General features: G+C 36.6%; 1 protein-coding gene across 1 annotated transcript in view; it reads left to right on the top strand.

Moving 5' to 3' along the window:
- SGK1 (serum/glucocorticoid regulated kinase 1) overlaps positions 1 to 16476 on the top strand; it is a 170872-nt gene that overhangs the window by 53000 nt on the left and 101396 nt on the right. The window contains exon 2 of the mRNA XM_072643395.1: positions 5521 to 5730. Coding sequence (XP_072499496.1) covers positions 5521 to 5730 — 210 coding nt within the window. The remainder of the gene's footprint in view (positions 1 to 5520; positions 5731 to 16476) is intronic.

Here is a 16476-nt window from a genome sequence, read left to right as displayed (position 1 = left end):
TAACTGGATTGATGAATAGCCCATCATAAACCACATCATTAATCAAATGGGGAAGCACGCTGAGCCAAAGTTATTGCCTCATGGAGTAAAAGGAGATAAAATTAATGGGAATGTGAGGATTTGCGCCAAAAGAGAGAGTATTTCAAGATGACTAAGCTGAAATAAATGGAATGGGCAGCATGACTCTTACAAAGTAAGTGACTCCACAACACCCTTCTTCTTTGGAGAACCAAATTGTCAAAATTTTCCTTGAAACAATCCTGTTACATAGAAAGAGAGCAGATACTGGTGTCTCCATTCTGTAGGAGGTATGAAGTGGATGAATTCCTCCTGTTCAAGGTCAAACAGGGATCTCTTGATGGATCTGAGTTTCTGCCCCACTTGGAATATATGAAGACTATCTCTGTTCTTTAGCACACAATCTTACTTGGAGGGTTATCGGCAAAATGTATGATGTTTCCACAAATCTAATTGGAAAACAATAAATTATGATGCACAAACCTCTCAAGAAGTGTAAGCATAACATCTACATGAGCATTTCATGAAGGGCCTGTAAGAGATGTTCCCCCCTTGACAGCTCCCATTGGAGTGCCAATGATGAAGATATTGTTACTCTAGTTTCAAGTCCAAGTTTGAAAGACTAATAGCTATAAAATGTCGGGGGAAAAACAAAATTTTTTTTTTTGTTCCTAATCTGAGAATTTGCCTGCTCAGAGTTAATTATTCCCTCTATGTAAAGCCATCATGACCAGAAAGAATGAAGTAAGAGCCTAAATGCAAATCTTCACTTATTCTAAGGCAAAGGTTTACACAACAAGAGACAAAGGTTCAATAATTATATTGCTGGACTCAGAGAACTCTGCTTCTAATTTGCTGTTAGTGTGAGACAAGTCAACATCACCTTTCTGGGCCTTAATCTGTAAAATAAAGAGATTGAAATAAGTGATCACTGAGTATTCAATAATGAAATTCTGTGAAACTACCTATTATTGCTTATCTTATGGAAGTCTTTACCTTTTATAGGCCTATTCTGTAAGTCATTGACTCCACCCAAGTCATTTGTTTCGATTCTTTCCCTACCCTGCAAAGAAATTGCATTCGATGATTTAGTATTTTTTAACTGAACCTCTTTGCATAAAATCTAATGAGATTATGGTCTCCTTTGTGAGTTTTACTGTGATTACATCTGCTCCCTAGAGGGAATGATATGAAAAGGAGAGGGGTGAAAGGAATCATGGAATTTTTGTGTCCCTTGATAGAGAGTTAGGGTAGGGGTATATAACTCTTTTGCCTCAAATTTTATGTGCTTTCAAGCAAATCACTTTTCCTATTCGCACCAATTATAACCCCTATGAAAGGTCAAGTTTAGCAACCTGATCATTCTATCATAAACTAAAGTTGTGAAATAAAGCAACGAATTCAGTCAATGTAAAAATGATAATGATAAGTTTTACTTGTCAACATACCAAAATTTGAAATCAGGTCAGACTATGAAAGTACAAATTCACTTGAATACAAATCTATTTAAAATCAGACTCTTAACAAGCCTAGAATCAAGCCTCCTTGGCAAAATATATATATTGAAAGTCAGCCAGAGTGAAAAGATTAATTTCATAATATAGAGCTGGAAACTAAATAGAAACAACTACCAAAATTGAAGCCAAAATCCCACTGAATAAGGAGAATAGTGAAAAACAGATTTTCTGCCTCTAATGTAATTAAAGAAATTTTTTTTCAAGTTTGATCAAAAACATTTGCTGCTAACATCAGGAAAACCGATTGCCCAGAATTCCATCCTTTGAACACTTAATTCAGAATGCCACTGACAAAGCAGAGGAATACTATGCATGCATAGATTTGCTTATGAGCAGAGAGCATATTTAAGGTGAATCCTTCAGAGTAAAACATACAGTATCAGTGATTTCATGACTTAGGCGACAAGTCTTAGAGAATTTTCTAGAGGTTAAGTGACTTGCCCAGGGTCACACAGCTTTGGCCAGATGGGGTTATCATCAGAAAATAGATTTAAGGGCACAAGAAACCATGAAGGTCAGTTAGTCCAGCCTTTGCTCCTAGCCAAGCATGTACTGGGGAATGTTTAACAACTGCCAAGGGTGAGGGTGGAGGGACACTGGGAGGCAAATGCATGCAGAGCACTTGTCTAAGCTTAATGTGCATTATTAACGTGTTCTGCATATCTTTCTTAAATTTAGATAATAAATCAAGTTCTGACTTCTAGCATTTGCCAATTTCTAAGGTATAAATTCTCACACTGAAAATTTTGCTATTGCTTCCCAATGGTCAGTTCAAGCTGGCTCCTGCCTAGCCCTATGTCCACCTGACCAAGCTACCTCTAACAAAAGAAAATAGGAGGTTTTCACCTTCTCTCTGAAAAAAAAAAAAAAAGATTAGCGACAAGAAGAAAAAGCCATGAAGAACTATGACACCCAAGAAAGAAATATGTACTTCTTACTTCCTTCAAAAGATCTTTGCAAAAAATTGTTGACAATCTTTTACTTTTATACCACTGTTTCCAAATCTATTTTTCGCTCCTGCCCTCCCCAGAGTCATTCCTTGTAACAAAGAATAAAATTAGATGGGAAAAAAAAAAAGCAGTTCAGCAAAATCTAAAGGTTAACAGAGTCTGACGTATACATAATGTTCCACATCAGTGGCCACCTCCCACCTCCATCACCTCCAAAAAAGGGAAGTGCATCTTTTCTTTTGGGGAAGCAAACTTGATCATGATAATCACACAATATTCAATTTGAGGTGGTTTTGGGGTTTTTTTTGTTTGTTTTGTTCCTCCCACCTATGTTGTTGGTTTTCTGGCCTTAACGAGATTTCTGTCATCTTTACTGTAGGATTATGATGTGGAAGGGACTTTGAGGTATATAGGAAACAGTGGTAGGCCTGGTGTCAGAGGTCCTGGGTTCAGATTCTACCTCTGCTTTTTACTATCTGTGTGACTTTAGGCAAGTCATATCATTTCCTTCCACTTCTCTGAACTGATCACACTGACTGCTAAATTCTGACTTACTAGCTGGAGGTTTTTGGAGAAACCTTTATGAGCTTAGAAAACTTTTCACTTAAATACCCTTGAGAATAAGGTGTTCATCTAAACTTTCTACACTTGTTAAGTCTACCATCAAGAGATCTGGAATAACGAGAACAATACTGGATTGGGAGTCGGGAGACCCAGGTACTAGAGCTGCCATCAACTAGGGGTATGACCTTGAAAACTAAAACAAGATTTAAATTGAGCCTTGATCCCCTCATCTGTGATATGGGGTAATAATATTAATTAATATCATTGCTCTCTACCTCGCAGAGTTGTTCAGATAATGAGCAACAGCCTACGAAAGCACATGATGCTAGACTTGATGTCAGGCATCCTGGCTCTGACTAGGATAACTAGTCCTAATAGGACAATTTTTCCTAATAACTAGGAAAAGAGGAGGAGGAGGAGGAGGAGAAAGAAGGAGGTGGTAGTATAGTAGTGGTGGTGGTAGTGATAGTGACCGTAGGTAGTGACTGCCTACAGTGGAGGTAGTGTGGGGAGATTGAGGTACTTGATCAGGATCAAATAACTTCTACATATCTCAGTATTTGAGCCAGGCCACTCCAAGTTGAGCTCTCTATTTACTCTCTGGGATATGCATAACACCAGGGAATATGAGAAGAGGGACTGGGGAATATTTAGTAAATAATTATATTATCTTATTGAAATTAATCTCATTTCATATATATATATATATATATATACATATATGGTAAGTTATAATTTTTCCCTTTCATATTGAAAACCCAGGGCAGGGTAAACTCTAAGAGATGTTTCCTTTTATATTAAATTTAGCTTATGGAAAGATTTACTGAAAGCTAGGAGTACAGGAACTGAAAAAGGTTGGGGAAACCCTGTACCATATCAAGCAATCTCTCTCATTTAAATGGGTAAATGACCGCATTTAAGCTATCTCGACCTCAATTTTCTTATCTGTAGTGCCTACCTACATGGGCTGTCGTTAAGAATGCGTTTCAGCATTAATGTTTGTAAAGGGCATCTGTACGTCTCAGTGAATAAATCCCAGAACGTAGTCATGAAGACCTGAGTTTGAACTGCCTCATATAATAGTAGAGTGATCCTAGGCAAATAATTAAACCTCTCTGATTCTCAGGTTCTTTATCTAGAAAATAAAATAATGGTACCATTTGTCTCATGAGATTGTTGATCAACTCAGATAATGTATGTAAATTTATTTGTAAACCTTTTAACTTTATATCAGTCTAAGCTATTAAAGTGCTATATGAAAGTGAGTTATAGTCTAGGAAGTACATCCATGATAATGTAGCTAACGTTAATGTATTTATATAGCTAACAAATATATATTTATATGCTTACTATGTGCCAGGCACGGGGATACATGCTCTACAGTTATAGTCTCATTAGATCCTCCTGACAACCCTGAAATGTAGGTGCTGTTATTAACCCCATTTTATAGATGGGGAAACTAGGACAAACAGAGGTTAAGTGACTTGCCCAGAGTCATAGGGCTAGTAAGTGTCTGAGGTTCAATTTAAACTCAGATCTTTTTGTCTCCAGGCTCAGTGATCTATTTAATGTAAATTATTTTTGATTTTCCAAAATTAGGACAGAAATGTCAAAGTCTGCTTTGACCATTAATCATTGAAGCATTTTTTAAAATAATATTTTATTTTTTCCCAATTACATGTAAAGAAAATTTTTAACATTCATTAAAAAAACTTGGGGTTCCAAATTTTCTCCCAGCTTTTCTTCTTTCTTAAGATGGTAAGTTGATATGGGTTATATGCGTGCAGTCATGTAAAATATATTTCTGTATTTGTCATGCTGTCAAAGAAGAAACAGACCAAAAGAAAAACAACCACACACACACAAAATGAAATTAAGATCCGATCTGCATTCAGACTCAATCAGTCTTGAAGTATTTCAAGAACAACTGTGTCCATTTTACTATTAATTATTCTCATAACTTACATTAACTCTATATGCAGGAAAAGGAAATGGTGAGACACTAAAATGAAGAAATGCATTGGAGAGCCCTTCCTAGCCCAAGGAGTGACTTTTGTTCAGTGGAAAATGTTCTTTCCAACATTTACAACATAATGGCTTAGAAAGTGGGATCAGTGTTTTCCTGTCATGTCTTGCAACTTAGCCTAGTAGAGTGTTAATTTGGAGACTAGGAATATCTGGTTTCAAATTACAACTCTGTCTCTTGCATGCTAGGCTGCCCTGGACAAGTCACTTGACTTGCCTTCTGACAGCTAGTCATAATTGATAGAATAGCTCCTTATTGACAGACCCAGACAAAAACCACAGATCCTTCCTTATTTCCCTGCAGCCAACCTGATTTTCTAAAGTCATTCACAGATAGTCTTTATAAGTCTTTCACTTTTCCTTTCACTTATTCATCTATCCACTATTGCCCTGGGATTCTTCAAGGAAGGCCAAATATATTTGACACTTTCTTTTACATTTTGTAGGTACGAAGATGGATTAAGAGCCCAATGGTCAGCGTGGAAAAGAGCGCCAACCTGAAGTACACAGGACCCTCGGTGGTGCACAGACATCAGGGGGAGCCTGAATTTGAGTCCTCACTGTGTCAGACATGCTTGGGTGAACACACTTTCCGCAGAGAGATTCTCTCTCAAGAGAAGGAGTCATGTTCCTGGGAAAGCCACCCAAATAGTGAAGTAAGTTACCAACTTGACCAGGTCATGCCCTTTGAAAGGCTCCTAGGTCCTTGCTTTGTCTCTTCAAAGTCATTTTCACGATAATGGCTTCTTTCACACATTTATACATTTGTAGTTACTAGGGGTAGGAGGGACAGGAGTATTATGGAGATGGAAAGAAACTGGGCTATATTTGTTAGCTTTTTGATTTGGGCCAAAATGCAAGCATTCAGCAAAATTTTTTCTATAATGCCACCCCTTTCCCTCTGGCTTTCACTCATTTTCTTAGCATAATTTTGTTTTGAAATAAATTACCATTCTAGTAGTATTAGTTAGGTGCATAAGCACCATTTAAAATCACAGAAGCTTAGAATTTGAGAGAGTTGGGAGGAACTTTAAGGGTTATCTAACCCCCATTAGACATATTTATGGCTCTAGAGGAGAATGATTTACTTCATCACAACTGTGTGTGATTTCTAAGGGAGTTGTTTTTCATGGTAATGGATACAGGAAGCAAAGATAATTACACTACAAACAGGTTCCAAGAGCTCACAAATTTAGGTGGTTTTTTTTTTCTTAGAGCTCAGTTTGACCCATATTTATTTCTGAAGTAGCTATGGGAAATATGACTTTCCTAAATTATCTAGAAATTATTTTAGGCTCAAAATATTAATATTACTATGGTAAGTGGTACTTAGTTATCTTAATTTATTTTGAAAAGAAGTAAAATATTAAGATAAAAGGTATGGCAAAGTTGACTTAATTTCAGATATTCTTCAAATATTTTGTTTCAAGCTGATGCCTCACAGGAAGACAAATTTTGATGCTTGCTAGTGCTGGGCAATATGTTTTCCAGAAAGAAAAAATAAAAATAAAAAACCTAATTTTAATTGTAACTGGGGAAAGGAAGAAGAGAAGGATGAGAAAAGACTTATTTGTGTTGTTTATAACCTGTTGATTTTTTTTATTGATTTATATATTAGCAGTATCCTTAAATCATCAACATTTCCTAGAATCCCTGAATTAGTGAACTAAAAGGATCATCAGAGGTCATCTAGTTAAACACCCAGACAAATCACGAATTCCATTTTACTGACAAATGGTCTTCCAACCTTTATTTTAAAACTTCTGATTATTTGAGACTCATCACCCCATAAAATAATCCATTTCCATTGTGGGGGGAAGCATAGTTTCAATTGTTAGAAAATTATTCCTATATTGAGCCAAATTTGACTCTTTAACTTTCACTCATTTGGACTAGTTCTACCTAGGAGGAAATGTAAGGGTACAGGGTGTGGGGGGTGTATGCAGAAGAAGGCTGATCCCTCTACTACAGGTACTGAAAAATAGGCATCATGTTCCCCACTTAATCTTCTCCAGGTTAAACGTTTGCAATTCTTTTAATTAATTCTACCTTGGTATGGTCTTAGGTTCTGGGAACCCTCCTACAGAAGTATTCAGGTTTGTCAGTGCCCTTCCTACAGTAAGGAACCAGTATTTGAAATGTAGTCTAACTAGGAGAGAGTACAGTGGCACTCCTCTCCTTGCAGATACTATCAACTGATCAATGCCATCTATGATCACATGGACTTTTGGGGGGCCATTTCTTATTGCCGACTCATCATGAGGTTACTGTCCGTTAAACTCCTTATATTTAGTGCTCAAAACCATTTTTCCCCCAATTTTTTTAACATTTGTATTTAAAAGTTGTCAGTTTCAAATTTTATCCCTTCTTTTCCTCTTCACTCCCTGAAAAAGTAAACAATCAGATATGAGTTATACATGTGCAGTTACATAAAACATTTTCATATTAGTTATTTTGTACAAGAAGACTCAAATAAAAGAAAATGAAAAATAGTATGCTTCAGACTGTATTCAAAAAATATCAGTTCTTTCTCTAGAGCTGGATAGTGTGCTTCGTCTTTAATCCTTTGGGATTGTGCTGGATCATTATGTTGCTGAGAATACTTAAGTCATTCACAATTCTTCATTGTACAGTTTTGCTGTTACAGTACAATATTCTCTTGGTCCTTTTCACTTAACTATGAATCAGTTCATATAAGTCTTTTCAAGTTTTCCTGAAATCATCTTGTTTGTCATTTCTTACAGCACAATAATATTCCATTATATTCATATATCACAGCTTGTTTAGCCATTCCCCAACTGATGCCCATCCCTTCAGTTTCTAATTCTTAACCACCACAAAAAGAGCTGCTATCAGTATTTTTGTGCCTTTGGACATAGTTCCAAATTGTTCTCCACAATGGTTGGGTCAGTTCACAGCTCCACCAACAGTGCATAAAAGTGTCCCCTTTTTCTGATATCCTCTCCAAAATCCAACATTTTCCTTTTTTGTCATATTAGCCAATGTGATAGGTATGAGATGGTACCTCAGAGTTGTTTTAATTTGCATTTCTCTAATCAGTAGTGATTTAGAGCATTCAAAACCTTTTTTTCTACCCAATATTTCTTATTTTATATTTATTCTTTTAAAAATTCAAGTGTAGGCCTTTATTTTGTTTTCATTAAATTTCATCTTATTAGCTTCACCCCACTCTTCCATCCAGCCTGTTCATTTATGTTTTAGATTAGTTGTCCTCCTTCATGTCCTTCAAAAGTCTGATAAGCAATATAATCTATACCTTCACCTGCGTCATTGATAATCACATTCAACAGAACAAGGTAGAAAATTAAACATTGAAGCTCTCCCTTAGATTATTAGTCAATGATTCTACAAGTATTTTATTAGGTAAACAACCATATATCAAGCACAGTGGAATGCACGTGGAATGCAAAGAAAAAAAGAGATGGTCTCTGCCCTAAAGTTTACATTCTAATAGGGGGTACAAAAATGTAATTAGAAAACACAGGCAAAGCAAATGCAAAGAAGAATAAGGATAGGCTTGTGCAGGCAGGGTCACTAGAGCTACCCTTTGAAGAGAGCTAGGGATTCTGAGAAGTAGGGATAAAGAGAGAGTGTATTTAGAATTTGGGGGACAATCTGTACAAAGATATGAAGAAGAGAGGTGAAGTATTGTGTGAAAGGAAGAGTGAGGAAACCTGTTCGGCTATAATGTAGAATGCATGAATGCATGAAGTGTACAGTAAATCTATAAAAGTTGACCAGAGCCAGATAGTGCTATAAGGTCATTTTTCAATTGTGTCTGACTCTTTGTGACCCTGTTTGGGGTTTTCTTGGCACGGATACTGGAATAGTTTGCCATTTCCTTCTCCAACTCATTTTACAGAGAGGAAACTGAGGCAAACAGGATTATTGACTTACCCAGGGTCCCATAGCTAGGAAGTATCCAAGACCAGATTTGAACTCAGGAAGATGAGTTTTTCTGACTCTCATTGCCAGCAATTCAACATCTTGCTGCCCCTCTAGTACAACACAGATGTGTTAAATTGTGGTTTTCTAAGTCCATTTACTGCTGGTAAGGATCTATCTCTAATTGGGTTTGTTACCCCTGCCTACCCTATGCTTACCACTTCCTCAAAGAGCATACTGTATATTAGTCAGATGAGATGCCAGTATTTACAATACGGATTTTTGCATGGTACATGTTTTAGACAATTACTAAATGGGCCATGAGTCTTTACTGAATGGGCATTGAGATTGAATATTGTTTTAAAGAATAGGTAGGAATTCAGCTGACAGAGAAGAGAGAGAGAGAGAGAGTATGCCAGGGAGAGAAAGAACAGTGTGAGCAAAATCGCAAATGTATGAGCGTAAAGTTCATATCCAGGGAGGCAGTATGCACTCTAATTTAGCTAGAACCTAAAGTACATGGAGTCAAGTTAAATCAAGTAAAGTCAACAAGCATTTATTAGGCACGAACTACATACTAGGCATTGTGCCCAAAAAAGGCAAAAGGTAACCCTACCCTCAAGGGACTTACAGTCTAATGAGGGGAGACAACAGGCAAACAACCATGTACAAATAGATGTGTATAATTTACAATATAGTTACATAAAGAATAAGTGGGACTTAATTTCAAAGAAAAGACACTAACTTTATAGGACATGGGGAAAGGTTCTTGATGAAGATAAAATTTTAATTGATACTTGAAGGCATCCAGGGCATCCTGAAGAATGGCAGAGAGTAATGTGAGATAAGATTCTAAGAGGAGTGTGGGCCCTTATATATAGTGGGTAACATAGAGTCATGAAAGTTTATTTGTTTTTTTTAAAGCAGAGAAATGGCATGGCCCAAATCTTCTTTTGAAAAAAAAAAAAAAGATTATTCTGGCAAAGGTATAAAAGATATATTAGAGCAAAGAAAGAATGGAAACAGGAAAACCTATTAGGAAGATATTATGTTGTTCTAGCAAGCAGTCACAAGGACTCATACCAGTATGTTGACAATGGGAACCAAGAGGAGAGCATAAATGGAAGAGACTTTGCCAAAGTAGAGTCAGTGAAATTGGTTGTGAATGAGGAAGATGGAAGAGCACAAGGTATCAGCAAGGTCACACACACAGAAGATGAGGTGAAAAGTGATGTCACAAACTGAATTAGGGAAGTCAGAAAGAGGAACAAATACAAGACGAAATAGAATCGACTGGGTTTTGGACACATTGTGTGGGAAATACAAGCTAATGGAGTTATTCTTTAGGCAGCTGAAGGAAGTCTAAGACTCCAAAGAGGAATCAAGAGTAAGAATATTTAAGCATCATCAGTACGGAGGTCAGTCATTCAATAAATATGAAGCACCTCCCATGTGTCAGTCACTGTGCTAAGTCCTGGGGATGCAAATACAAAAAAACAAAGATAAGCTCTGCTGTCATGTTTACCATCTGAGAGGGAAAGGCAACACACCAAAAGAACCTGGGAAGGAAAGAGTGAGCATAGCGGGGATAGGAAGATGCCCTGCTCAGGATCATGATGGATTACTCTAAAGCAGTGTAGACAGGTTAGAAATGAAGTGATGGCTGATCTCCTTCAATCCAGATTCTAGGAGCAACTCTCTACTCCTCGCTCTAATCAGAGAAGCCCCAGAGCAGAGGGCTGATGAGATGTGAGTCCCAAGGCTCTGTGATCTTGCAGGATGATGAGATTCCCTGGGGGAATAGGGGGAAAGTCCAAAAGAAATGCAGTCAGGTGAGAAAAGAAGGTTTGATAGAGGTGGGAAGTGAAGCTCTAAGATTCCCAAGGGAGAGAGCCTGGAGAGAATAGGTAAGGCCAGACTAATGGGGAAGGCCTGCCTAAAGTGGTAGACTGGAAGTTGAGTGAAAGAGAGGCAGGACAGTATTGAATCTCTGGGAGAAAAAAGGGGATGGAGTATTGGGTTCAACCACTCAATCTTTTCTGGTATATCTAATGTAGATAGTTATATACTGTTATTCAGCCTATTTTTTCTGTCTTGTCTTCAAGAGAAATATGTAAGACTTGGTGAAATGCCTTGTTGTTGAAAGCAAGATATACTATATCCATCAATCAATCAATAAGCATTCTTTTAGCACCTACTATGGGCCAGGCATGAAGGTTACAAAGACAAGAAAGAAATTTTGGATAAGCATATATAAAGCTATAAAAAGTAATCTTGTAGAGGCACTAATAATTGGAGGAATCAGGAGTCAGGTAGCATTTAAGCTGAGCTTTTGATGAAAGTTAAGGATTCCCAAGGGCAACAGTGAGGAAAGAGCGAATTCCCTAAATAGGGGACAATTCGTGCAGAAGCATGGAGATCAGAGATGAAATGTTGTACATGAGAAACAGTATTCTCCTGATTACTAGTCTTGGAACTTCATCAAAAAAATGGAAATAATATTAGCTTTTGGCATGCTTTATTCTTAAAAAAAAAAAATGGGGCAGCTAGGTGGTACAATAGATACAGTGCTGGCCTGGGAGTCAAGAAAACTTTTCTTCCTGAGTTCAAATCTAGCCTTACTAGCTGTGTGCCCCTGGGCAAGTCACTTAACCCTGTTTGCCTCAGTTTCCTCATGTGTAAAATGAACTGGAGAAGGAAATGGCAAACCACTCCAGTATCTTTGAGGTCACAAAGAGCAGGACATGACTGAAAATGACTAAACAGCAACAACAAAATTCTAAATAAATCTCCACTGGCTTTTGGTGATCATGTCTTCAAGGGCTCATAAGCCATATCTTTTAATAATCTATTAGAAAATATTACCAAGAGTTGATGTCAAGTTCAGCAGACTAGAATATCAAATATCCACCTTCTTCCTATTTTTAAAAATGGGAATAATATTTGCCAGCCAGCTTCTAATTCTACGGAAGTTGTTTCATTCAGCACATTTTCTTGTAGATACAAGTTCAGCAATGGCAGCTTTAGATTTTTTAAAAAATATATGTCATACAGGCTAGATAACTTGAACTCACTGAGGAGGATTTGAAAGTGTGGGAAAGGCCTCCTGCAAAAGATGAGTCAAGTCTAAATTGAAAAGATTGTGGTGTATATGGAGAGAAGTGGACAAATGAGAGATATGTTATGAGAGTAGAATTGAAAATACTTGGCAATTGATTGCATGAGTGATGAGGGAGAAATGAAGAGCCCAAAATAATTCCTAGATAATAAACCTGAGTGACTAGAAGAATGATGGTGCCCATGAGAGCAACAGAAAAGCTAAGCAGAAGAGCGGGCTTAGGCGGGGGAAATGAGTTGTTTTGGAAATGGTGTTTATGATGCCTGAGACATCTGGATGGAAATGTCTGTCAGGCAGCTACAGATGTGTCAATGGATCTCCAATGACAGAATAAGACTGGATATGTATATTTATGCATCATCTGCAAGTAGAAGACAGTTGAATTCATGAGTCTTGGTGAAATTTCAGAGAAGAGAGAAAATAGAAAAGGCCCAGGGAATACTCCAATATACTCAGGGGTATGTTGGAGCCAGCTTGTAACATCTCTCAGGCTGAGTGTTAAACTTTCATTGAACATTTGTACTTCAGAAAATAGCAGATGCTACAAATCAGGGTTTGATTTACTGTTTTGTTGTCTAGAAGACTTAAAAAAGTTGATGGGGAAAATGTTGGTAATGCATATAAAAGTATGTCATGTATGTAGATAGAGAGAGGTAACCAGGGGAGAGAAGCTGAAAAAGACACTTTTTTCTCCTTGTTCATTACAAACTTCAACTTGTTTTATAAGATGATGCCCTTGTTTTGTATTCTTCCTCAGTTACCTTCCCTTGCTCCCATCTATTCCAGTACATATATATATATATGTATATATGTATGTGTATGTATATATATATGTGTGTGTGTATGTATGTATGTATGTATGTATATATATATCAGGAGTTTGTTGATGTGCACCCACATCACCCTCCTTTCTAAGAAGGGTTGATCCCAAACTACTTTGGTGAGCTTACAGATCAGTGTATCTTCTTCTGGGACTTTTGAAAGCCCCACTTCTCCCTTTAGTATATTACACATGCCCATTAGCATTTTGTTAAGAGGACAAAGATTGAGCTTCCCCCAAGATTAATTGAATGGTTTGGATCAAGTTCTTGACACTTCCTAGGGCAGAGATTCTTAATCTGAGATAGATAGATAGATAGATAGATAGATAGATAGATAGATAGATAGATAACCATATGTCAATATAGTTTTCTTTCATATTACTATAGATTTTATTTTACACATTTAAAAACATTTATTTAATACATCTAAAAATTATTCTGAAAAGGGGTCTATAAATTTCACTAGAGTGCCAAAGTGATCCATGTCATTAAAAAAGGTTAAGAACTCCTGTTTTAAGGAATGAGTGGAGTTGCCCCCAAGATGACTTAATTGCCTATCACCCTTGGGAAGACAAACTCTTGTCAAAATAACCGCTGGCCTATAAAAGAAAATTTGAAGACTGATCTCACTTTTTTCTCCCTTTTCCTTGTTTGGAGGACTGGTCAGGGGTCAGGAAAGAGGACTAGGTTTTGGGAGTCAGCACATGATAAGCCAGTTGCATTCCAGATAGCTATTACCTTGGGGCAGAATTGTATGAAAGTGAGGTGTGCTCACCTAGAGCTTTAGCATCCCCAAGAAAAGTGAGTATTGCTAGCCCAAAAAATAGCTAGGACCCCAACTGGTGTGAATAAGGAATCCTATGAAGTGGTTTTATTATTTGAATTTGCACTATTTGAAGTTATAATTACATGTTATTTAATCCCAATCCACTGTAACTATGCAATGAATTTTAATATGTTTGTAAATATAGTCTGATAGCAAAGATAATGAAAACGTATTTGATTCTTTTATTACAGTCATAAAAAGCAAAATTTTAAAAATTAAAAAATAAGCTGAATGTCATACTTAAAGAAGTCTACACTGATTATATGATGAAAATGCCATTATTGTCATTTAAAATATTTTAGCAATACGGACTGAACTTTCTTCTTTTTTTTAAATGTTTCATCATGTGCTGATAGGTATAGAGAGCTTTATCCACGCCTCTTCAAATTTGCATACTCACATTCTCACACGATGAACCAAGTATGTAGTTTGATTACCTGGGGCAGTATCTAAAATCAGTAATGCTTTAAATGTTTTATGATTGTCCTGTAAATATTTTTCAACAGGTGAGCTAAAAGCATAACTTGAAAACTAGTCTTCAAAAACAGGTTTAGTCACCAATGCTTTCTTACTTTCTTGTCAAAGAATTGTAAATGATCAATAATCCTCTCAGAACTGGAAGATTTCAAAAACCAACAAACAAGCATTAGTTTTCATTTAAAATTTCCTTCCGTATTACCATCCAATAAAAGGGTAAGGCATTATTAGACACTTTAATTCGACAGCTTTTTTTTTTTTAATTTCTTAAAAATACAAGTTCTGGAAGGTATCCTTTTCCAGAAGAAACCTGTTTTATACACATTGAAAATTTGTCAATCAGTGTTATTCACTTACTTAGATTATTTTCCTGAAAACATCTGGATTATTTAGCTCCTGAGTCTTCACCTACACTAGCTACCTCTCTGGTAATTTTAACATTGTATAACAGAACTTGAATTTTAAAGATATCAAATCAACCAGGCTTACGGTAAAAGTTTCTTTCTTATCTACTTCATTTCCATTTTCTTTCAGTGCCTTAAAAAAACTTGAACTTTTTATCTAAAAGGCTACTCTGGTTAAAAAAAAAAAAGGAATGAATGGATTTTTTATTGCAATTCAGCCAATACAACCAAACTGTCATCAGGTTTTGCCATTTAACATTTGGGATCCACATTTACTTTGGGATCCACAAAAATCTGAGTCAATTGGCCTTTTTCTTTTGTTTTGCATACATGCTTTATAATATTCCATGCCATAGATTTGGGCATTCCACACATCTCATCCTATTTTAGAGTTACTATAATCATGTTCACGCCATTCAATTGCATCAAATTTTTTGTTGCAAGAATAAACCTCTTCTGTTCTGCAGTGGCAATATTTCCATCCAATATTTTCTTCCTTTTGTTCATTTTGTTCAAAAAAAATTTTTTAAACAACTTTTGGTAATGGGATACACACCAGCATATCACATCCATGGGCCATGATAAGCAAGTGCTGACAGATGGCATAATGATATATTATAATCCTCGATTAGTTCACACACTTCATAGTAGTTGAATTTTGGCTCACATTAAATGCAACCTGGTGTCATTTCATAATTAGCACTAAATTGAATTTCGCATTATTTGAACTCACATTAGTCTCTACTTAGCTGCCTCCCGGAGAAGCACATAGAACCTACACGTGCTTGCACACATAACCTTAGAGGCATTCTCTTGCTTCTCTTGTAAATGTATTAGTGGGAAAGTTCATGCTCCATAGTAAGAAGTGCTTCCAAAGGACTCAAATAAAGACTCACTAGCCTGTAAGCTTATCAAGTTGATGAGGCGAACTGTCTAATGTCCTTCTCCCACTTCCCTTAGACATTTCTTCCTTTCTTCCTTCTTTAGAAATAATTGCAAATGTGTCCCTAGAATTTCTCTGAGAGCTTCCCATCTCCCTCAAGTTTCCTCCATGGAAATATCAAAACCTTATTTCCTGCTTTATCTAATGTTTTTTAGACACAGTGTTCAACAGTCCCTTCTTTGACAATATGATAACATAGTCAGTCACTGCCTCCCAAGTTCTTATCATTTCATCTTTACTAAACATCTTCACGAAACAGTTTTTCTCTATTGGTCAAAATCAGGTCGAGAATAAGAGTTTCCCTTATCACTGCCTCTACCTTCTAAAGTAGGAAATGACTAGCAAGAAAAGGCAAGAATGCTTCCAATGATCTGCTTTTAAGAGTGACAAACAGCAGATGTCAGGATAATTGAAGTTTTCCAGCCACACCAATACTCCTTTCTCTCTGGCAGCTTTGTCATCTGAATTAAGCATGCATCATCCATTTTGCCCACCTGCTCTGGTGACTTTTATAGTTCATATTATATTATTTCCTATGCCACTCTCTTGATCCTGGAACAAATATTTTCCATCCTGTTGCCCTGTCTCACATTCACAAATTCCTGTACATTTTCATCTGTGATACACTATGACTCTCACTTCCCTGCCTATTTAATTTATGTAATCTGTCCTGTTTGAATAGACTGAATACTTAATGTATTTGGCCTTGATGATGAAAGTAACAAGATGCAATTTACTCAGATATTTTCCCTGGTGTGTTTAGTGTATAAGCAGACTATATCAAAAGGGCTGGCAGTCAAGATCACAAGTTAGACACTTTACTGCTTCTCAATTGGCCTGCCTCTAGGCAGATCATTAACTGCTTTTTGTCTCAGTTTAATGCTAGTCATCCAGCTTACAAGAAATG

This window comes from Notamacropus eugenii, chromosome 2 (genome assembly GCF_028372415.1).
Source record: "Notamacropus eugenii isolate mMacEug1 chromosome 2, mMacEug1.pri_v2, whole genome shotgun sequence".
Taxonomy (NCBI): domain Eukaryota; kingdom Metazoa; phylum Chordata; class Mammalia; order Diprotodontia; family Macropodidae; genus Notamacropus; species Notamacropus eugenii.
The sequence above is the reverse complement of the archived record's forward strand: the minus strand, read 5'-3'. Positions and strand labels throughout refer to the sequence as shown.